General features: G+C 36.8%; 1 protein-coding gene across 1 annotated transcript; it reads left to right on the plus strand.

The window, feature by feature from the left end:
• Positions 1-1,930: 1,930 nt before the first annotated feature.
• On the plus strand, positions 1,931-22,856 carry NMUR2 (neuromedin U receptor 2). Its single transcript, XM_044659855.1, has 4 exons — positions 1,931-2,644; positions 10,514-10,598; positions 13,807-13,932; positions 22,603-22,856. The coding sequence occupies exons 1-4, from the start codon at positions 1,931-1,933 to the stop codon at positions 22,854-22,856; spliced, it is 1,179 nt and encodes a 392-aa protein (XP_044515790.1).
• The last annotated feature ends 223 nt before the right edge of the window (positions 22,857-23,079 follow it).

Raw genomic sequence — 23,079 nt, forward strand, 5'->3', positions numbered from 1 at the left:
CCACAAGAAAATTATTGATAGCAGTAATTGATAGCAAAAAAATTGATAGCAAGAAGACAACTCTCACTTTAAAAAAGAATGGTTCATTGAAGCATATTTTTGTAAAAACAAAAGCTGGAAATATATTATGTGCCCATGATTTGGGAATGGCTGACTAAACTGACATAGAAATGTATTACAAAAATTCTGAGCCATAAGGAATTGCAAATATGAAGAATCTGGAGAAATGTGGTGCACAATGAAGGAAACAGTGAAAAGAACAATATAGCCAGTGATTATAAAGTGTAAATAAAGTCAATAAGAAAAACTGGTCAAATGCAATGGTTAATGTTAGCAGCACACTGTCAAACTTAAAAGTTTCTCCATTTCTCTCTGATCATAACTGATAAACAAACAATTTCAGGGAGGAAAGTTGAAGTTTGGAGGGAGATACAGTTTGGGGTGTTTATTGGTATATATATCTGATGTGCCAAAAAACAGAATAAATTACTTTGTTTTGAAAAATGAAATAAAAGGAGATTTGTAACTATGTATTTCAGAGGTATAAAGAATATCTTCAAGAGAATCAAATAAAAGTGAAAGGAAAAATTATAGGGTTTAGAAAAAGATGTGAAAAAAGCCATAAAAAAATAAAACACAGAGGAAGCACTGGAGCAAAGCAGTATTAAGAAAGCTTTTATCCTATTAAAGTAGAGTTTTTTCCTCTTTCCAGTCCCTGTGTAGATTGTCCCACACAGCTCACCTCAAGAAATACAATTACCATTCATGCAACACCTCAGAAGGAAGCTTCAATAAAGGAAATTACTTGTATTTTCCACTTTTTTTTAAACTGCCATTTTTTTTCCATTTCAGTTCTAAGAACCAGCAAGCCCCTAGTTTGATCTCAAGAATTGGTGAGTAACATGTATGAGTTTCTGGGTACAAAAAGAACCAAATGAAAAAGGGAAAAAATTTGTGTGTTGATTTATTTGTTTTGTTTGGGGAGAGGGGCAGAGTAGTTGGGAGGGATGCTATGGGGAAAGCATTGTCTTCTCTCCAGGTCCTTCTAGAAATGTTGGTGATATGTATTGGGTCAGTTGATCATAGAATGCCTCAGCTAAAACGGGACTCAGAAATCAATTAATCCAGCCTATAACTGAGACAAGAATTCTTTCCACCTTTAATATTCAGTGTTCCTATGACTTCCAATTCTTTTTCCTTAGCCATTGACATTTAAATGTCCCAATTCAGTAGGGACTCCTGCTTTTATGTTCCCTTTTCTTTATGGATCTAAGCTATTCTGACTTCTTTGGAAGTTCCCCAAATATACTTCCCAGAGCCCATTTAAGTTCTAGACGCTTTGGCTCCAGTGTCATGTTCCATGTATAAGATGCACAGCTCCTCTCTACTATTTCTCTCTGTGATTCACAGAAACCTTAGCTTTTCCATCCTGCAGCTAAGGCAGTCAGATACAATAGCACATAGAGCCAAATGATGAGTCCTTTCTTCTCATACAATTTGACACCCAGTCATTGGCCAGGGGCTGTGAAAGGAGGGGCTTCTGTCTCTGGGACTCCTCAAGTGGTCTCAGCCAGCACAGGCAGCAACCTCTAAACTGAAGCAGACAAAATCATTCTCTCTCTCTCTCTCTCTCTCTCTCTCTCTCTCTCTCTCTCTCTCTCTCTCTCTCTCTTTTTCTCTCTCTTTCTTTCTCTCTCTCTCCCTTTTCTTCTCCTTCTCCTTCTCCCTTTCCCTCTCCTTCCCTTTCTTCCTCTCTCATCTCTCTGTCTCTCTTGTGTGTCTGTCTCTCCCTCCCTTTCTTTACTGATTGTCAGTGCCTCACTCCTTTCTTTCATTCCTCTTCCTTTCTCTGACTCTGCTTAAGAGATTACCAAAAATCTGGCAACTATAAGGGATTCCTTTCTTTGTCTACATGACAAGCCAGCCACCAATGGATGGGAAGAATTCCTCCTGGTCTTACCAGCTCATGCCAGGAGATACTTATGGGAAATATTGGAATAGCACTGAGGACTACCTGACTTTCTTCTGTGGTCCCCGGAGAAGTCACTTATTCCTGCCCATGACGGTGGTGTATGGCCTGATCTTTCTGGTTGGAGTCACTGGCAATCTCTTAGTTTGCCTAGTGATTCTGAAACATCAGACTATGAAGACACCTACCAACTATTACCTTTTCAGCCTAGCCATTTCAGACCTATTGGTTCTGCTCTTTGGTATGCCATTAGAGATCTATGAAATGTGGTACAATTACCCATTCCTCTTTGGGCCGGTGGGCTGCTACTTCAAGACTGCCCTTTTTGAAACAGTTTGCTTTGCATCTATCCTGAGTGTGACCACAGTCAGTGTGGAACGGTACGTGGCCATCCTCTATCCTTTCCGAGCCAAGTTGGAGAGCACACGGCGGCGGGCCCTGAGGATCCTTGTCATCCTCTGGATCTTCTCTATTCTTTTCTCCCTTCCTAACACAGGCATACATGGCATCAAGGTCTATCACTTTCCCAATGGGACCTTGATCCCAGAATCAGCCACCTGCACTGTAGTCAGACCTATGTGGATTTACAATTTTATCATCCAAGTGACTTCTTTCCTCTTTTATGTCCTTCCCATGGCTGTCATGAGTATCCTCTATTATCTCATGGGACTAAGAGTAAGTATTTGCACTTTTATCTCTCTGGAGAATTTTTCCTCTTATTTCCCTTGTTTTTAAGATTTATTTGTTCACTTATTCCATATCTAATTATATATGTGTGTGTGCTCGTGTGTGTGTGTGTGTGTGTGTGTGTGTGTGTGTAAAAATAAAATCCATTTATTGTGTCTGCTTCCTGCTACTGTTTGCAGGTCTTTTTCCCTTGCCCTGACTGCTTCTGAGTGTTTGGTGTAATGGAAGCTACAGTGTTAAAATGTTACAGACTAAAGCAAATGAGCAGAATTTGTATTACAGAATCCCTTGGACACTAGGGCTGCTTCTTTGATCTAAATGTCAGTAAAAAAGAAGGGTATGTATTTATGAAACTGTATCTAGTATCTACTCTGTGGTGTATATGAGTGTGTGTCTGTGTAAGACACAAACAGAAAAGAGAGACACAGAGAAAGAGAGAGATAGACAAAGACAGTGACAGAGACCAAGACAAACAAACAAATAAAAAGTCAAGAGAGAGACAGAGAAGAGAAGCTATATGAACAGATAAGAAATGTAGAGTGGAAAAAGATAGGGATTAGAGGAAGACAAGAGACAGACAAGAAGAAAGTGATATAAAGCTATGAAGTTATAAAAAGGATGGAAAGATGAAGTAGAGAATTAAAGAGACTAATAGAAAAGGAAAGAGAAAGAGAGAGAGAGAAGAAATTTAGAAAGTTGATAGATAAGCATGTGATAAAATTAATGTGTAGAAAAATATTGAGAGACAGGGTTTAGAGAGTTGTAAAAAAAGGTTAAAAAGGGAGGAAATAGAAAAACAGAGGGAATAGTTGGAGAAGAAAAGACAAAAGACACCCCCTAGTTATCAAGACACACATATACACACATATATATGGGAAGTGTTAAGAAATGAATTCATTCTTTCCCCCTTTTTTTCATGGTCCCAGGTTTGTCTGCCTTTTCCCTCATTTCTTCTCCCCAACACTAATTTACAATTTATTTTGTAGCAGAAATTTTCCAAAGCAAAATCCAAGCAAAGAATCTATGCTCACACTGACATTTTCCTACTATGAGATGTGGAATTAAGAAGCTTTTCACTGAAAAAAAATCAACTTTGTGTGCCATCATTTGTTTTTTTAATGAACTGGGTTAAATCATTGAAGGATAAGGTTTTGAATACTAAATCAAATCAGAAAAGGATAGATTTATCACATTTATTGTTATGTAATATGTTCTAGTAAGATGCCATGAATTCTGTTTTAGGACTCAATATTTGCTTCTTTCTTTTTCCATCTCTAAGTGATGTGAGCAACAGGTCCAAGTACCATACCTGGGGACTGTGTGCATAGTCTCTAAAGAATAATTCTTCTAGAGGTGAATGTCTAGATATTGTCTAGATAGCAGGAAAGGATATAGGGATATACCAAGTAGGCAGAGATCTGTTCTTTCAGCTCTTCCTTGGGGAACACATTGGCTCACTGAAGGCTAACCCCATCTCACTGAGCATCTCACTGAGACTACTCCATACCTCCTTCTTCAAAAACATACAGAGTTAGGAAAAGCTAGAATATGACTACATATATTATAACTTCAAGGAGTTACGGGAGCTTAAGCAAGGGGACCTTCCACTCTCTGAGCCTTAGTTTTCTCTTCTGTAAAATATGAGGTATGTACTATATCATTTCAAAGATATGTCCTTTAATGTTCTATGTTCTAAAGTCCCTTCCATCTTTAAAATTCTATGTGTTTTCATATCTTAAGGTCCAATATATGATGTAGATAGGAGGCATTTAGTATATATATATATATGTATATATATATATGTGTGTGTGTGTGTGTGTGTGTGTGTGTGTGTGTGTGTGTGTATATATAATTTTCATTTTAATAAGGCCCCTTTGACAAATTCAACAAAGTATCAAATACCTGCTGTGTACATACAAGACAATTTGCCAACCCCTAGGTTCCAATCAATTAACAAGCATGTATTAAGTGCCTGTTATGTGTCAGATATACAGAGATAAAAAACAAAAACAGTTCCTCCCCACTTATAGTTAAATTCACTGTTTCCTTTAGTTCTGAAGGTCTATGAGCTAAAAACTTTTTACAGTTGTTCAATCATGTCTAACTCTTCATGACCTCATTTGGGGTTTTCTTGGCAAAGATACTGGAGTGATTTGCTGTTTTCTTCTCTATTTCATCTTAGAGATGAGGAAAATGGCACAAGCAGAATTAAGTGACTTGCCCACAATCACACAGTTATTATGGATCTTGAGCTAGATTTGAACTCAAGTCTGCCTGACTCCAGTCTTGGCACTGAGTCACCTAGATGCCTCTGAGGTAAAAAACTAGAACTGTCTAAAAGTTGAATGGAAAGTTTTCAGGGGGAGATTGGATGAGCACTTAAGAGAGATGTTTTAGAGGCATATATAGACCAGCAAACCCAAGGTCTTTGCTCTTCCACAGACACAAGGATAAAATCTATCTCTCCTGGGCCAAAGCACCAAATACTGGCCAAGAAGGAAACACATTCATAGCAGAGGGGAAGGTCAGGATTGCTCCCTAGACATTGCAGGGGGACAGTTTCTTAAGAGGACAAATGTGACATGAGCTCACTTAGCACTCCCTCAGAGGTGCCAGTCTGCAGTTGATTCCCCAGCAAAGCTGACAAAGGCTAATTTATGTGAATTTTCCAATCCAAGTCACCAGTAGGCAGCTGCTGAGTCCTTTGGGAAAGCGTCACAACTGCAGGAAATTAAGTCATCTATAATATCCTTACCTGGGCATAGAGATATAGGAGTGTCTCTGCTATGTTGTGACATAGCCACATTTGGGACAACTCCCAACAACAGCTCCCCAGCTGAAAGGTGATCCATTCCTCCTGAAATTTTTCAAAGCATAATATCTGGATCTCTCTTTAACATTTCTCCCATTTTGATACATAACCCAGTTTTTCATGTACTCGCCTCATCATCCTATTAGACTGCCAGGTGGGTCTATATAGTACTTTATGCCCATGTATCATAATGTCAAGCATAGGGCCTTGGATGTAGTAAATACTCAAGAAGTATTCTTGAATTTATTTCAGGAGAGAATACATTCACAAATGTCAAAACTGTCTTTTTTATCATAGAACTACTAGTAATAGTCAGTGCTATTTGAAGATTATATTAACATTTACAAAGCAGTTTCTATATGTTGTCTCAAGAGGTGAATGCATTATTATCCCCGTTTTTACAGAGACTAAGAGGTTAAGTAACTTACCCAGAATCACATAGCTATCCTTTGAAGCAGGATTTGCCTTTAGGTTATCCTGATTCCTAACCTAGTGTTCTAGAGACTAGCCATCCTGAGACAGATGTAGCCTGGGATTTAGATAGTATTGGACTGCATTTGTATTCTTTCAAAAGCAGAAGAGACTGAATTTAACCTCTAGCTAACAGGAATAATTAAGCAGGAAGAAGAAATGCCTGTTTCCTCACCAAGGACCGACTCTGAGTGTCAACATCACTAGTCATTTTCTCAATCATGAATCCTGAGGGGCTTGTACCACAGGCAATTTTCTATAATCAAAGATCAATACTGCCCAACCCCAACCTTCATTTGAGGGTCATTTTCTTGCTGCTTGATAGGTAGGTGTTGGCCTTGGAATCAAGAAGACCTAGGTTCAAATCTAGTCTCAAATACTTACTAGCTGTGTGATCTCTGTTAATTCATTTAACTTCTTTTTGTTTCAATTTCCCAACTATAAAATGGGTTGTTGTGAGTATAAAATGAGATAATATCAGTAAAGAAATGTACCCGGCATATAAGCAGGCACTATATCAATTATTGCTGAGTTGTTTTTTAGTCATGTCCAACTCTTTGTGACCTTATTTGGAGGTTTGTTGTTTTTTTTTGGCAAAGATGCTAGAGTGGTTTGACATTTCCTTTTTTTTTATCATTTCATAGTTAAGGAAACTAAGGCCAATAGGGTAAAGTGACTTGCCCAGAGTCACATAACTTGTAAGTGTCTGAAATCAGGTTTGAACTCATAAAGAAGCGTCTTCTTGACTCCAAGACCCTATCCACTATGCCTTCTAACTGCTACAACTATATAAATGCTGGTAATTAACATTATTATCATTTGTCCTGGGTTTCAGAATGTTCATTTCGGGGGTTGGAGAATCAGACAATCCCAAAATGTATGAGCTGAAGATTCTTTTTTTTTAACCCCTTACCTTTTGTCTTGCATTGATTCTAAGGCAAAAGAGCAGAAAAGGCTAGGCAATGGGGGTTAAGTGACTTGCCCAGGGTTACACAGCTAGGAAATATCTGAGGTCAGCTTTGAACCTAGGACCTCCCTTCTCTAGGCCTGGCTCTCAATCCACTGAGTCACCTAGTCACCCCTAAATATTCTTTCTTAGGATTTATTTTTTTCTTTAGAATATTTTTCCATGGTAACATGATTCATGATTCCATCCCCTTTCCCTCCCCTCTCCCAGAACTGACAAGCAGTTCCACTGGGTTATACATGTATCATTGTTCAAAACCTATTTCCACGTTTGAATTTTCTTTCAACAGAGAACACTGAATATCAGAGCTAGAAGGAACACTGTTTTTTCCCTCCTTTGTATCCTCCAGTGCTTAGCACAATACCTGGCACATAGCAGGAGTGTAATAAATATCGTTTGATTGATTTTAGAAAACTAGGACAAAACATTTGAAGCAGAATAAGGTCTGAGATCATCCAGTGCTTAGAAAAGTATCTATACTGTATAGAAGATACTTAATACATATTTAATAACTGATTAACATAGTCCAACATGTTCATTTTACAAATTAAAAAACTGAGACCAAGAATGTTAAGGTAGGACATCCAAGAGAGAAGACAGTCAATCATATATGAACAATACAGCTCATAAATACTTGTTTGCCCATGTCTAGGCTATTAAAGAAAAATGTCAGGAACCAAGATACCTAGAGAAGTATAAAGTACTTTAGAGCTCATTTTGGAGTGACTGTCTCTGTAGCAAAGGAAAGGTAAATGATTTACCCAAGGTCACACAGTAGTAAAGATGAGATTCAAATTCAAGTCCTTTGACTCCAAATACAGGTGTGTTTTCATAGCAAAGAGTAGAGAATGTGAGAGCTAGAAGGAACCTTAGAGTACATGTGGTCCACTATATTCAGCTCACAGATGAGGCTCAGAGAGAGGATATGATTTGGTCACCATCACATGGCAAATAAGTGGCACAGCCAGGACTAGGATCTGGGATTTCCTGACTCTTGCCTGATCCTTTACTTTTTCTATATAATTCTGCCTCCTAAGACATCAAAGAATTAGTAATGTGACTTCTCCAAAGTGTGATAAAAATGAGTTTCGTGGGGAACGTTTCTTGGCTTGATACTGGTCTAACCTTAGATATGTATGCCCTTCCTCCAAATTACATCTATCTATTTTTCTTAAATAATACTGAGATCATTGGATGAAAGATAACTGATTATCAAGAGTCTATCTATTGAAGCCTAGTGACTCTGTGTTAGGACTGGATGTGAATGGAGCTTTGTAAATGCACTTCTGTTAACTCAGCTTAGAAACCTTGCACAGTGTCTGGCCTTTCAAATAAAGCCAATTATTTCCATTGTACAAAACTTTGTCTCTACCACCATTTTCCTCTATTACTTAAAATAACTTCACAAAGATTTTTCCCCATTTTTTTCCTTACTAAGCTAATAGCTCACTCATATTGTCCAAGATATGTCCCCTGTCTGGGCTTTGATTTCACCATATTAAGTGAGGATTTAAAGTATGTGAATTCCAAGAGCCTTTTGAACTTGGACCTTCTATGATCCATATTCAAAAGTCCCTTCTGGGTGTGGTATTCTATGTTTTCATGATAATACAGAATGTCAGAGCTGAAAAGTACTTCATTTTTTTTAGCCAAGATTTTTTTAATTAATTAATTTATGGAAAATGAGGGAATGTCCTTCAATTGGGGAATGGCTGAACAAACTGTGGTTTCTGTTGGTGATGGAATACTATTGTGCTCAAAGGAATAATGAACTGGAGGAATTCCATGTGAACTGAAACGACCTCCAGGAATAGATGCAGAGTGAAAGGAGCAGATCCAGGAGAACATTGTCCACAGAGACTGATACACTGTGGTACAATCGAATGTAATGAACTTCTGTAGTAGCAGCAGTGCAAGAATCCAGAGCAAGGCTGAGGGACTTATGAGAAAGAACACTAGCCACGTTCAGAGGAAGAACTGTGTGAGGAGAAACACAGAAGAAAAACAACTGCTTGAACGCATAGGCTAAATGGGGATATTATTGGGGATGTAGACACTAAATGATAACTCTAGTCCAACTATCAATAATATGGAATTAGGTCTTAATCAATGATACATGTAAAACTCAGTGGAATTGTGTGTCAGCTACAGGAGGTGGGTGGGGTTTGGGGGAGATGGAAAGAACATGAAACATGTAAACTATGGAAAAATATTCAAAATAAAAATAAAAAAGGTAAAAATAATTAATTAAGAATATTTTTCCATGGTTACATGATTCATGTTCTTTACCTCCCCTCTTCCCTCCCCCATTCATGAGCTGACAGGCAATTCCACTGGGATATACATGTATCATTGTTCAAAACCTATTTCCATATTATTTATATTTGCAATAGAGTGATTATTTAAAATCAAAATCCCCAATCATATATCCATCAAACCATATGATCAATTATATGTTTTCCTTCTATATTTCTACACTCATGGTTCTTCCTCTGAATGTGGACAGCATTTTTTCTCATAAGTCCTTCAGAATTGTCCTGGGTCATTGAATTGCTACTAGTAAAGAAGTCTATTATAACCAATTGTGCCACAGTGTATCCATCTCTGTGTACAATGTTCTCCTTGTTCTGTTCCTTTCACTCTGCATCAATTCCTAGAGTTTTTTCCAGTTCACATGGAATTCCTCCAGTTCCTTATTCCCTGAAAGGTAATTTAGAAATTAGAAACTAACTTGTCAAGTGAAAACCTTAGAATAAAAATATTTTAATTGGGTGGGACAAAAGGAATCAAAGAATCTGGAATGTCAGAAATGAAAGGGGCTTTTATAATAATAGAAAAAAACCTTATATAATGCTTACTCTGCACTAGGCTTTATACTAAGCATTTTTACAATTATTATCTGACTTGTCAAATTCCAAAATTAATGATAGTACAGTAGAATGGAGAAAAAATAGTATAAATGGAGCCAGAAGAGACATGGATTTGAATCCTACCCCTCACACTTCCCAGGTATATGACTATGACTAAGTCAGTTAACCTCTCTGAGCCTCAATTTGCTTGTCTGTAAAATGGGGACAATAATACCCATAGACTGAGCTCACAGGTTTGTGGTGAAGATCAATTAACATAATGGATGTAAGACAACATGCCAACCTTCAAGAACCAAATAAATATCAATCATCTGTTCTATGGTTCTTTCCATATTGAAATGTGCTATGACAGAACTCCTTATATCTTTGACATTCTTTGGTCTATGTGCTGAGATGCTCAACAGTAATAAACCCAGATGGCACATATTAATGACAGAACTGATAACAGAATCATAGATTTGAAGTTGGAATAAGCCTAAGAATCCATCTAATCCAATGACCTCATTTTATAGATGAGTAAACTGAAGCCCACAAAGACTAAATAACTTGCTAAAGGTCATAAACAAAGTAAGAAATAGGAAGGATTTGAATGCTAGTTCTCTGACTTCAGAGCCAATACTGTGCCCAATTTGACAAGCTACCTACAACTAGAATCCACTGCTTGACCATTCAGGTCTTACTCTATTCTACCACATAATAGACCTTTTTCTGATTTCTTCCCAATGCTTTCATTTCAGCTGCGGGGGGACCAATCTCTTGAAGTTGAAGAAATGGCTGCAAATGTTCAGAGACCTTCCAGGAAATCAGTCACAAAGATGCTGTGTAAGTTGTCATGTCTCTGCTCCAAGAAAATATAAAAGGATGTGAAAAAGAAGAAAAGGAATATCTATCAAGAAAATATGCAAAGTCATATTCCTGGGCTACAAAAATTAATATTCCAGGGAGCAGCTAGGTAGCTCAGTGGATTAAGACCCAGGCCTAGAGATGGGAGGACCTAGGTTCAAATCTGGCCTCAGACACTTCCTAGGTGTGTGACCCTGGGCAAGTCACTTAACCCCCATTGCCTAGCTCTCACCACTCCTCTGTCTTGGAACCAATAATAATAACCAATAATAATAATAACCAATAAGAGGAAGATAAAGATTTTTAAAATATTAATATTACAAACCCAAGATGAGGAGGTGTTGTTTGATAAGAGTTCATCTGAAAAAAATCTGTGGAGGTTTTAGTTGATGGCAAACTCCATATCAAAATGGATATTTATATGACACTCCATCCTCTACCAGAAAAAAATAGCTAATGTATTCCTTTGCTATTGTTTCATCTTGTCCAACTCTTTGTAATCTAATGTGGGGTTTTCTTGTCAAAGATCCTGGAGTGATTTGTCATTTCCTTCTCCAGTTCATTTTATAGATGAAGAAACTGAAGCACAAAGGGTTAAGTGACTTGTCCAGGGTCACTCAGCTAATTAAGTGCCTGAGACAAAATTTAAATTCAAGAAGATGAGTCTTCTTGATTCCAAGCCCAGTGCTCTATCCACTATACCACCTAATTGCTCAATGCATTCCAAATTACCTTATGAGAGGCATAACATCAAGCAGAGAGCAGTGATAGTCCTCATACTCTTTCCTGACCAAAACACAGCTGTAGTACTATGTTCACATTCTGAAGGACCAAACAGTGAAGCAATATTTATTAAATATTGTATATGTCAAGCACAATATTAAACACTTCATTATAAGGAATATGTTGGCCAACTGATTATATTGATAAGATGAAGAACATCTGAAAAAAGAAAGGCTAAAGTGGTGATGAATTCCAGTGTCATACTATATAGACAGTTGAAAGAACCAATGATATTTTACTCGGTGAAGGTCACTCAGTGGGTAACAGGTTTGTTGTCTCCGTATTCAAAAGGGTTTATGTGAAAGAGAGACTGGACTTGTTCTGCTTGGCCCTGAAGGTCTTGGAATTTTGTTGGAAAAGATACCGGGGTGGCTTAACATTTTCTTCTCCAGTTCATTTTATAGATGAGGAAACTGAGGTCAATAGAGTTAAGTGATTTGTCCAGGGCCAAGCAGCTAGTAAACATCTGTATAAGTGGAAATTTTATATCCTTTAGACTTCATCTCCCAGAATTCTTCCCTAATCCCAAAAGTCCCTTTTCCTTTGTGTTTTCATGCATCTTTTACATTATTGTATTTAATTTTGGGGGGACACCTCTCTCCCTCTCTCTTCCATGTGAGTGGCTTTGGTGAGCAATTTTCTCTAGCTCTCTAGTTAAATATTAATAAATCTTTATAAATATTATATTTTGGAGATATTGAATATTAATTTTAAAATCTACACACCCAAAGCCAGATTTGAATTAGGGTCTTCCTGACTTGAACTCTATCCAATGTTCCACTTAGCTGCCCACAGCAGCTAACTTTTGGAGCTGTCCAAAAGTAAAATAAACTGTATCTGGAGGTAGTCACTCACTCATTTCACTGCAGAGGTTCAAGAAGGTGCTAAATGACAGCTTTCAGGGAGGTTATAGAGGGGATACTGTTCAGATAGAGGATGGATTAGATGGACTCAGTAGGCATATCTACCTATGAGATTCTGTAATTCTATAGGCCTTTCCTTGGGTTGAAAGCCTCTTTAGTTTCTGTTTCTGGGTGAAAACCTCATAAATATTTTACATTATAAAGTCTCTTTTTATCTCTGACAATCTAGATTCTGTATTCTAAAGAATAGCTAGCTGGCTATTAGGTGGTACAATGGATAGAGTTCAGGTCAGGAAGATCTGAGTTCAAATTCAACCTCAGGCATTTATTAGCCATGTGACCCTGGGCAAGTCACTTAATGTCTCTTTGCCTCTTCATCTATAAAATGGGTATAATAAAATTTATCTATCTCCCAGGGCTGTTGTGAGGATCAAATAAGATAAGTGCTTATCACAGTGTCTGGTCCACAGTAAGTGCTATGTAAATGTTAACTACTATTATCAAAGTCTTTTAGCTTTTACATGCTAGGTCCTATGATTCCCTTTCTTCTCTCCAATTCAAATGTTCTCTGCACTGTTCTAGGTTCTAAAATGCCTTTTAGCTCTGACTTTCCATATTCTCTGATTCCTTTTGTTTGTCCTATAACCCAAGAGATAGGAAGACTATAAAAGTCTTCTTAATGCCAGGAACTCAGTTCTAAAAATCCAAGTAGCATAGCCTAATATAAAAGGCATAGTAGTACATATATCTATGATCTGCTTGTGACCCTGAGAAAATATCTTTCAAACTCAATGCAGCAGTTTTCCAATCTGCAAAGCAAGAAGAATGCTACCTTGCCTTATCTCACAGGACTATTTTATCATCCTTTAGTCAAAAATACTTGGGCATAAATATATGTTTGTTGAGCTCTTCTGCATGTTATGTATTAATTATAAAGAGACTCTATACAAAAGCTCTCATCTTGTAACTTTAGTCACAAGATACAGTAAGCCCATTGTCATCAAACATAGTATAGACATTCATCTTGTTGTTAATATGAAAATAAATGGATGGAGAAGTAGGTGTCAGAAATAAGAAATGAAATTGCCTTGTATAATCTCTCCACCAATCTCTGTGTTCAGATTCAGACATTTTAAAATATTTATAATGTGAGGAATTTAAGTAATGGGGGAAAACAACAAGAAATATAATGTGAATCTAATAAAAATATGTGCTCCAGCAATATTCTGTGAGAGAAGTGATAAGAAGGTGATTTACGCTATGTTCAAATCCTAGGCTATTAGAATTTGAAGGGTCTTAGACCATGTAGCATAGAATTGCATAGCTAGAAGGGACCTTTGAAAATTGAATATCAGAGCTAAAAGGTCTTTGGAACACAAACCATAGACTGTCAGCTGGACAGAGTGCTCAGATATAGACCATTAGGACAGCTTCTTTTGAGTAATCATGGATCTCATGTCATGAATTGACTAGAGATGGTAGGGGTTTTCTATACCATTTCTTCTGACTTCTTCAATTTCCTTTTCATCAATCTATTCCAGTCATTTTGGTCTTGGTATTTGCTATCTGCTGGACTCCATTCCACGTTGACCGACTCTTCTTTAGTTTTGTGGAAGAATGGACTGAATCTCTGGCTTCAGTGTTCAACCTTGTCCATGTAATATCAGGTAAACCCAGTAATATTACTCATGCTGTGTGTCCAACTGTTTCTCTGGTCCTTCCTCTTGCCTAAAATAAGGTTCTGGATATTCTATCTGGATAGAATGAACTAGTTTAAAAAATTTTGAACTGCCTTTCAATATAATTGGTTTTCTCTGCAATCCTATTTCTTTAATCTTATGCATTTAAAAATATTATTCTGAGAAGGGATCTGTAGACAATATTGTCAAAGGAGTACATAGCAAACAAAAATGTTAAGAGATCCTGAAACAGAAGATAGAATCTATGACATTTACTCACATATGAAGTACACTCATGGAATACATTATTAAGGATTGTGTTTTGTGGCCATTACATGGAAGATCTATAGTCTAAGGATAGGGTCCACATGGAAGCCTTAATTGGAATAGAGAATAAAATAGCTTAATGGGACCTTAGAATATAATGTTAGGGCTAGACAGGCACTGTGCTAGGCACTGGGTATATAAGGAATGAAATAATCTTGACTTGTAAGGAGCATACATTCTACTACATAATATAATCCCTTCATTTTAGTGAGTAATCTGAGGTCAAGGGGTTAAATGACTTGGCCAAAGTAATCTATCAAATTAGCAGAAGAGCTGGTAATAGAATCCAAATTTCCCAACTCTGTTTGGTATTTTTTGTGCTTTATCCACCCATTCTTCCTGTCACCTTTTAACTACAGGTACAGTCATTGATGATAGGATTGGTTTAAGTATGGACACTTTTGCCAGCTGGTCTAAAGGTGATTGGCCTAAAGGAATTAGAGGTACAGAATTTTCTAATTTACTTTAGAAATTACTTTAGAAATTACTAAATTACTTTAGAAAAATCTTTTAATTGGCGTGTCAGAACCCTGACATGCCAAAGCAGACAAGTCAATGTCTATGGACCTATTCTTACCCACGAATAATCACATCTATTACTAGTCAATATGACTTTCAGAGAGTAAGAGTCAGTCAAGTCTGAATCTGCGTGTATTTTCTGCTGACAAGACTGCCAGCAACTGTCTCACAGGGATGGAATATTTCAGTCTCTGTTGATATGATCACTGAGCAATTAGATTATGAAGTAAGAATTTTTTGGAATCTTTTGGAATCAGATATACAGAAATTGAGAATACTCAATATTAGGGAAAGCTATAAAAGAGCAACTAACCTTTATATTTTTGCAGAACATTTACTAAAGTCTTTTCTAAGACCCATCTTCCTATTTTTGGCCTCCATCAGTTTAAATTGAGAACATAAGCACAAAAGATATCATAACACAGTCAATTCATGAGTCAGTCCCAACTTATAATAGATAATAATTGTTCTGAGGTAAAAGAAGTAGGGTAGTAAAAATAGAAGTCTTTAAGACATCTGAAAATTACTTCTTCTCTCAGGGTCTCAATTTCCCTCTATGCAAAGTGAAGAGATTAGATGGTCTTTATAATACTTTCCCTCTCTTTCTAAGTTTTATGGATGTAATATGACTCATATTGATAATAGTGACTCATGAGTTGACTTGAGACTGGAAAGACTATAATTGTATTACGGTTAGAGGCCTATATATGGAGTCAGAAGAAGTTTAAAGGTAGATTTAAAGTTCCAGTTCTGTTATTTATTAGCTATGTGACCTAGGACAGATTATTCCTGATCTTCAGTGTTTTTTTTGGGGGGGTGTTGTATTGTTTTGAGATTTTTGTTTGTAAAATAAAAGAAAGGGATTAGATTATAATGCTCTTTCAGGTTCCTTCTATTTCTAAATCCTGGACTTCAATATGCCAGGAACTTAGATTTTTTATCAATGTAAGTATGACTTCTATCAGCACATATCACATTTTATCCTTTGCTTTTCATCCTTTGTATTCTTGTCCATATTTTCCCATACATTCTCCCCAGAGGATCTATCTAATGTTCTAACACCCTATTCTAGGTGTATTTACATTTCATGGTGACCATCAATCATTTTTCACTCTCACTACATGGCCAATTCAAATCCTTTTCTTATTGTACATAGAATGCCTACATACAGTGTTGCCCATTCCCTCTTATTCTGATCCCTCATAGAATAACTTCAGCCCTTCAGCCACAGGCTTATCCCTAGTAAAGGATCCTCTTCCTCTCTAAGAAGCATATTGTTAAAGATATCTCCTTATGGAGACCAGTACTTAACTCATGAACTCTCAAATGTCAGAACTTTCAAACACACAAGATAACCACCACCTCTACCCAAAGAATGCTAGGAAAAAACCATTCTTACAACCTATAATTTCTCACTTACGCTCAGAAAATAGAGCATTGTGGGATAATGAAAATGCAGACAAACATCATTGCTATGTTCTGTAGCTCCCATAAGGAGAAAATACTACAGGCAACAAGAAAAAAAATTAAATACTGTAGAGTTATAGTCAGAATGACACAAGATTTATCAGCCACACCAATAAAATAAAGCAGGGCATGGAACACAGCATTTTGGTAAAAAGTAAATGTTTAATAAACTAAAGGAGTTTCAACTACTCCTGGGAAAAAACTCAAAACTCAGAAAAAATTGATCTATTAAAAATATGTAAAGGTAATGAAAAACTAATCATAAGCGACCAAAAAGGTCAAATTGTTTGATCCCTTTATGGGAAATATCATCTATTGCCTCTGGGAATATAACCATTGCCTGGGTATGTGTATTGAAGGGGTGTGTGTAAATGGAAGACTCAAGTTGAAGGTGAATGTAATGGAATGATCTAAAATGGTAGTGGAGTAGACCAGGAGGAGGTAGGGTGCAATGGTTGTCTCTTATGGAGAAAGAATGAGTGGAGGAATGCCATGGAGAAGGAGAGGAAGGGGTAGAGGGCTGGTAGTACTAGAACTCTACTCTCATCAAACCTGGGATAAAGAAAGAACAACATACACAATTAGAAGGGTAAAAATCTTCTTAATGTGCAGAGAAACAGGAGGGAAGAAGTATAGGATAAGAGAGAGACTGGGAGACCCCTTGGAGGACTGAAAGAATAAGAGAAGGAATGATGGGTTTAAGAGAAATGAGGGCAAGGGATAAATAAAGGGAAATAGAGAGGAATACATATAAAGAGATAGGGGGTAGATTGAGGGGTTGGGAAGGGACTCTTAGGACAAGATATATGATGGATTTTAAGAATTTACCTCATATCAAGAAATAGGAGGGTATGATTGAGGGAAAGATGAATAGAATAAAAATTAAAATGTAAGAGGGAAGGAACAAGATAAGGACCTTTGGAAAGGTGGGCCAATTTGGAACAAGGAGGGCAAGGGGAGAGGATACAAGAGGATATGGAGGGAGGGTTATGAATTGGAAAGGCATTAGTCAAAGAAAATTGGATGTTTGAGAAGGAATACAGTGGAAAGAAAGGAAGAGGGGGACAAACAGTAAGGAGAAACAAAGTAGATTGAAATGCACAGCTAGTAACTATGACATTGGGTATAAATAAGATTAATTCACCCATGGAAAGAAAATAGATAGCAGAAAAGAAACAATAGGACCTGGGAATGTATTGTTTACAAGAAACATACTGAAAGTGAGAGATACACATAAAGTGAAGGTGAGGGGATAGAGCATAATATACTGTACCTCAGTGGATCCAGAGAAGACCAAGGTAGCAGGCATAATCTTTGACAGAATTGAAGCTAAAATGGATATGATTAAAAGGGATGAACACGGTAACCATATTATGTTGGGGGGTGGTACTATGGATAATGAAGCATTATCAATATTGAACCTGCATGTGCCAAATATTATAGCATACATATTTTTAAAGAAAAATGTAATTGAGATCCAGATGGAAATATATAACAACAATAATAGCAGGGGAGTCTTTAATTTTTCCCTCTCAGAACTAGATAAACCTAACAAAACAAAAAAAAAGTTGAGATGAATAGAACCTTAGATAAGTTTAATATTATAGATAGATATCTGGAAACCCCCCCCCTCCTTATACACAACAGCACGAGGTTAGTAATAGATCTAAGTCTAAGCATACACATAATCCAAACATAGTTTCTGATAGGATAAGAATATTTTAGAGAGCATAAATATCCTGCAAAAAAAGTCTTACTTTAACACTCATTATACTATGGAAGCAATTTTATATTCCTAAGGAGTTGTGGCATTGGAATAAAGGTTTCACTGGATATGACCAATCTGAAAAGACTGGGTTTTGAAAAGAGTATAGTCCTGGTAACAAGTTGTGTCTGCTGCCTAAGGACTAATCTAGCTAAATATGATTCTGGTAACATATGTTAACTGAGAACCAGACAGGTTAGTTGATCAACTTAAATGCTGATAGGAACATGGATAAATAGGCTTGATATTACATTGCTGGAGCAGCTGTGAATTTTTTTTTGTTTTTAGAAAACAAGATGAAAATATACATTAAGAGCTATAAAGCTGTTCATGCTTATTGCCCTAGGGAATCTCATTACTAGGACGAAGCCCTAAGGGCATTATTGAGAGGGTAAAAACTATGTCTTTATAAAAATATTCATAGAATCTTTCTTTGATATGAAGAAACTAAAGGGAATAACACAAATGCAATGATTAAGAGAAATGGCTAAACAGATGGTGATATTTCATTACAATGAACTTTATGTTATTCAAAGTGGCAAATATTGGAAATATAAAGAAAATAAGGGAAATATATGAAGAGATAAAAAGAGAATAAAAATAATATATACTATGATTACATTTTTTAATCCACAAAGTCAAGAGAAAAAGTATCAATGTAAAACAAATTCAAAGGGAACTCAAAAGCAGAGGATGTTTATATTAGCACATATATATAATTCATATATTCTTTTAAAATTTGTAAAAGATGTAGAGTTTGTGATTTTGCACTTTTTTCTACATTTGTTTATTTAGGTTTTGTTGGTGGTAGTGGTCGGGTTGACTGTTAAGTATATAAATTGAAATTTTTTTAAAAGAAATAAAAACAGAATGCTAGAAGAAAGCAGCCAGTGATTGTGGAGTCCAACAGGTCCCTTCTCAGGCTCACCTGGACATTGTGCACAAGCTGCTGACATTATGCTTCTCCTGCAAGTCATCATTTTCTGCTCCTGCTCAAGGAGAAATTACCTCCTCCTTCCTCCCTTTCCCCATTCTTGCTATACTCTGGTCTGAAATTTCAAAGGAGAGTAAGAATAGGAAAAGAAGAGTGGGTAAAAAAGGTAGAAGTTTACCATTCACTCTTTTTTTTAGACATTTATTAATATTCATTTTTAGTAAAGTTAACATGGTTACATGATTCATGCTCCTACTTTCCCCTTCACCCCTCACCCTTCCCCCACCGCTGGAGGATGTGCATTTCCTCTGGTTTTAACATGTGTCATTGATCAAGACCTATTTCCAAATTGTTGATCATTGCATTGGTGTGGTAGTTTCGAATCAAAATCCCCAATCATGTCTGCTTCAACCCATGTGTTCAAGCAGCTGCTTTTCTTCTGTGTTTCCACTCCTGCAGTTCTTCCTCTGAATGTGGGTAGTGTTCTTTTCCATAAATCCCTCAGAATTGTCCTGGATCATTGCATTGCTGCTAGTACAGAAGTCCATTACATTCTATTTTACTCCAGTACCATTCACTCTTAAAGATCATAGAAGGGGTAGATCTTCTATCCTCTTGAATCTCAATTGGCCATCAGGAGTCATTAGGGACTAATAGAGAAGATCTGGTCCTTTTAGCAAGAAATTAGGGTTCATGCTAACTTCCAAAAGAAGTGCCTTTCCAACAAGGGTCCATGTTCTCTAATCTTGTCAAATTAATCAGAGGTTCCCCTGATCATCCCCCCATTACATAAGTTTCTTCAATAAGGTCCTTTTGCCTCTTCATATAGGTTGGTCATCACTAAAACTGAGATAGCCTTCCAACATTCCACTATATCCCTTTCCATTTCCTTTTGGTTCACTTAAACTTTTGATTTATTGGACCTTACTGTGTTATAAGATTCACAAAGGTACAGAATCAAGATATTTTATTTAATAAATGTTTTTTGTGTTTGGGAGTCATTTGAAATTATTGATAACATTACATGTTTTCCCAAATAGATTCCAGCTCATTCCTTTCTTCTTATATAATTTTATATGTAATACTATCCAACCACAGTATCTGCCCCAGATACAAATACTGATATAGATAGATAGATAGATAGATAGATAGATAGATAGATAGATAGAGATATAGATAGATAGAGATAGATATAGATATAATTCCAGCAGACCAGTCATACAAAAAAATGCATGTTGATATCTGAACAAAAGTCAGTCTGAATTATAGTATTTCTTGTGGGTATTATTAGACCAATCTCTTTTGAAATATCAATAATCATTAATATTCTAATTTCAATAAACTGCAATGTTATCCACAAACAGGAACATCTAAAGAATCTCTCCAGCCATAAGGAATCGGTCTTGGAGAAAGGGACTCTAAATTTTATTATCCTGCTCCTTAGGTCATGGATGGGATGGAGTCTTCTAGAACAGAACAATGTTAAGCAAAGGTATAAGGAGTTCCTTCTCTTAAGTTTTTTCAGGGCAGCTGGGGGATAATTGTGCCACTTGTTCCTGAAAATGGAAATTTCCAATGAAGAATTTCAATAAAGACCACAAGGGAGAGACATATATCTCCCTTCCTCTTAAGGAAGCTTAACTTGCTGTTTCTACCCTGGGAATTTATACATTAATTAACAAAGTGGAGATAAAAAAGAAGAGCTTGACTAGTCAGAGCCAACAAGCTCAAGTCAGGAGCTTTCCTGGAGGGGCTCCCTTTCATCTCTTTCTTTTTGATCTCTAAGTGTACAGTTGATAGCTTTGATTGGATCATTTTGTCATCTCCATTAAAGTCTTGTACAATGAATAAGCTCTTTCTCAGTGAGATCACAAGAATTCAGTCCCTTAGTTGGATATACCAGTGCCCAGTGAATTCTCCTTATGGGCAGTTCATTTCCCAACAGCTCTCACTTAAAACTTATTAGTTTCCTATTGCCAGATGAATAACATACAAATTCCTTAGCTTCGTATTCAGAGCTTTACATAATCTAAGGTAACTAGGCCCTTCTAGCTTTATCTCAAGTAACTCTACTCTATATTCTTTAAGCTCCAGACAAACTAGAAAGTTCTCCTCTTCCCCCATCACCACCAAACACATATACCTTCTTATCTTTACTTAAGCCAACCCTCTATTACCGAAATATCCTTCTATTCCCCTTCTACTTACTGAAATCCTACCCATCCTTCTATACTCAGTTCAAATGCTTCTTCCATCGAGCTATCTCCAGGCATCCTCCCCATCCCTTCATTGGAATCAATCATGACCACCTTGGTCCTCCTGTAAGATTTTGTACTTCTGATGTGTTCAATCATGTTCTATATCTCATTATTAGTATTTTTAAAGTTATTATGAAGTACAGGTTATTATATGACAGTGAGATAAGGGATACAACTGTTCAAAAAGAGTAAAAATATGTATCACAATGGAGAAATACATGGTGGGTTTGACTAAAATGTAACAAATAGCCCCAAAGAAGACCTGGGCAAAGAATTGTATGGTAAGAAGAGGAGATGGATTAATCAGATGACAAGAATGAGGGATGACAGGTAGGCATTCATAGCGTTCCATTGGTGACATCATGATGAATGGAGAAAGAGTTCAAGGCTTCCAATACATTGAGCAGATCCCCTAGGATGAATATGTGACTAGATTCTTATTAGTTATGTGGACCCTAGGCAAATCACCTGAATCTGTTTTCTCACCTGTACCATTCAAGGCTCTAACCATATGCTATATAAGGTCCCTTCCAACTCCAAATCTATGATTCTAAAACATGAAATCCCTCAGGATTGGCAGTTGTGATAGGTTGCAACTTGCATCACTAGAGGTGACTCCTGACTAGATAAGATCAGAGATTCATTTGAGTAGTATCTATTATGTTCCATATCCCTCCATAATAATAACTGCCCCTCTTCCATCTTCCTCTAATATGTCATCATGAACTTAAAGGGAATCTGAGTTCTTCAGTGTTATGATAATGGATAAAAAAGACCTAGTAGCCACTACAGAGCTTGAAACAAGCTTAGTGATGAACTGGGTGTTTGTCATCTGAGGACCAGCCTGTCCCTTAGAAGACATTCATTTTTAGAAAACTGGTCATGAATTGAGGAGCTTTTTTAGGCTATTATTTACCAAGACATTCTATTAGGGCAAATGAGCATTGCAAGCTGAATCAATGAAGGGAGGACCCACAGGATGAAATCATGGGTCATGAAAATATTGTTGTAATAATAATAGTTCACCTTTTTGTATTACTTAAATATTTACAAAGCATATTCCTCTCAGCAGTCTTCTGAGGTAGGTGTTATTGCCATTTTACAGATGAGGGAACTAAAGCTTAAGCAGGTAAGGTAAAAGGATCACACAACTAATAAGCAAAGGGGATTGACCTCAGATTATCTGATTATTATTCTAATTCTTTCAGGGTAGAAACTTTATTGTTTTAATATTATTGTGTCCTGGGACTCTTAAACAAGGCCTTAGACATAATAGATGCTTTATGAATGGTAATTGAAACAAGTTAATATAATTTTCTGAGATAACCTCACAATTGCTATCCTTTCTTTACCCTCCTTTTTCTCCTTCTTTCTGCCCATGTCCTTAGGTGTTTTCTTCTACTTGAGTTCTGCTGTAAACCCCATCATCTACAACCTGCTCTCCCACCGATTCCGTGAAGCCTTTCTCAATGTGATCTCTCCCTTGTGTAAACACTGGTATCCAAAGCATTCCCCAAGTGTCCCTCCTGCTCATCAGGACACCTTCTTACCTGGGGAATGCCGTCTCGTGAATGATGATGTCAGCTCCACATTTCCACATCGAACATCCATCTGCAGCTCACATTTGTCCACTGTCCTCTGAACTCCACTGCCAAAAGTGACCTGTGGTGAAGTCTATGACCTTTGAATAGCCACGTTCCCAGCTGTCATGATCTTAACAGAGTTTAGAACTTAGTCTTATAGGGTACAATTCTTGCCGTAAGGTTATATATCATTTTCTGTTGCTTCCTCCTTAACATATACTGTGTTTTATTATGAGATGATTATTTTCTAATAAGGTAACATGTTCAAGTGTGGATAGGCAA

The sequence above is a fragment of the Gracilinanus agilis genome, chromosome 2 (genome assembly GCF_016433145.1).
Source record: "Gracilinanus agilis isolate LMUSP501 chromosome 2, AgileGrace, whole genome shotgun sequence".
Taxonomy (NCBI): domain Eukaryota; kingdom Metazoa; phylum Chordata; class Mammalia; order Didelphimorphia; family Didelphidae; genus Gracilinanus; species Gracilinanus agilis.

What these genes read in the sequence shown, in the direction of transcription:
- NMUR2 (XM_044659855.1), top strand. Translation starts at nt 1,931, where the DNA reads ATGGATGGGAAGAATTCCTCCTGGTCTTACCAGCTCATGCCAGGAGAT. An exon ending in ATCAGTCACAAAGATGCTGT is followed by an intron (nt 10,599 to 13,806) that starts GTAAGTTGTCAT and finishes AATCTATTCCAG; the next exon opens with TCATTTTGGTCTTGGTATTT. An exon ending in CCTTGTCCATGTAATATCAG is followed by an intron (nt 13,933 to 22,602) that starts GTAAACCCAGTA and finishes CCATGTCCTTAG; the next exon opens with GTGTTTTCTTCTACTTGAGT.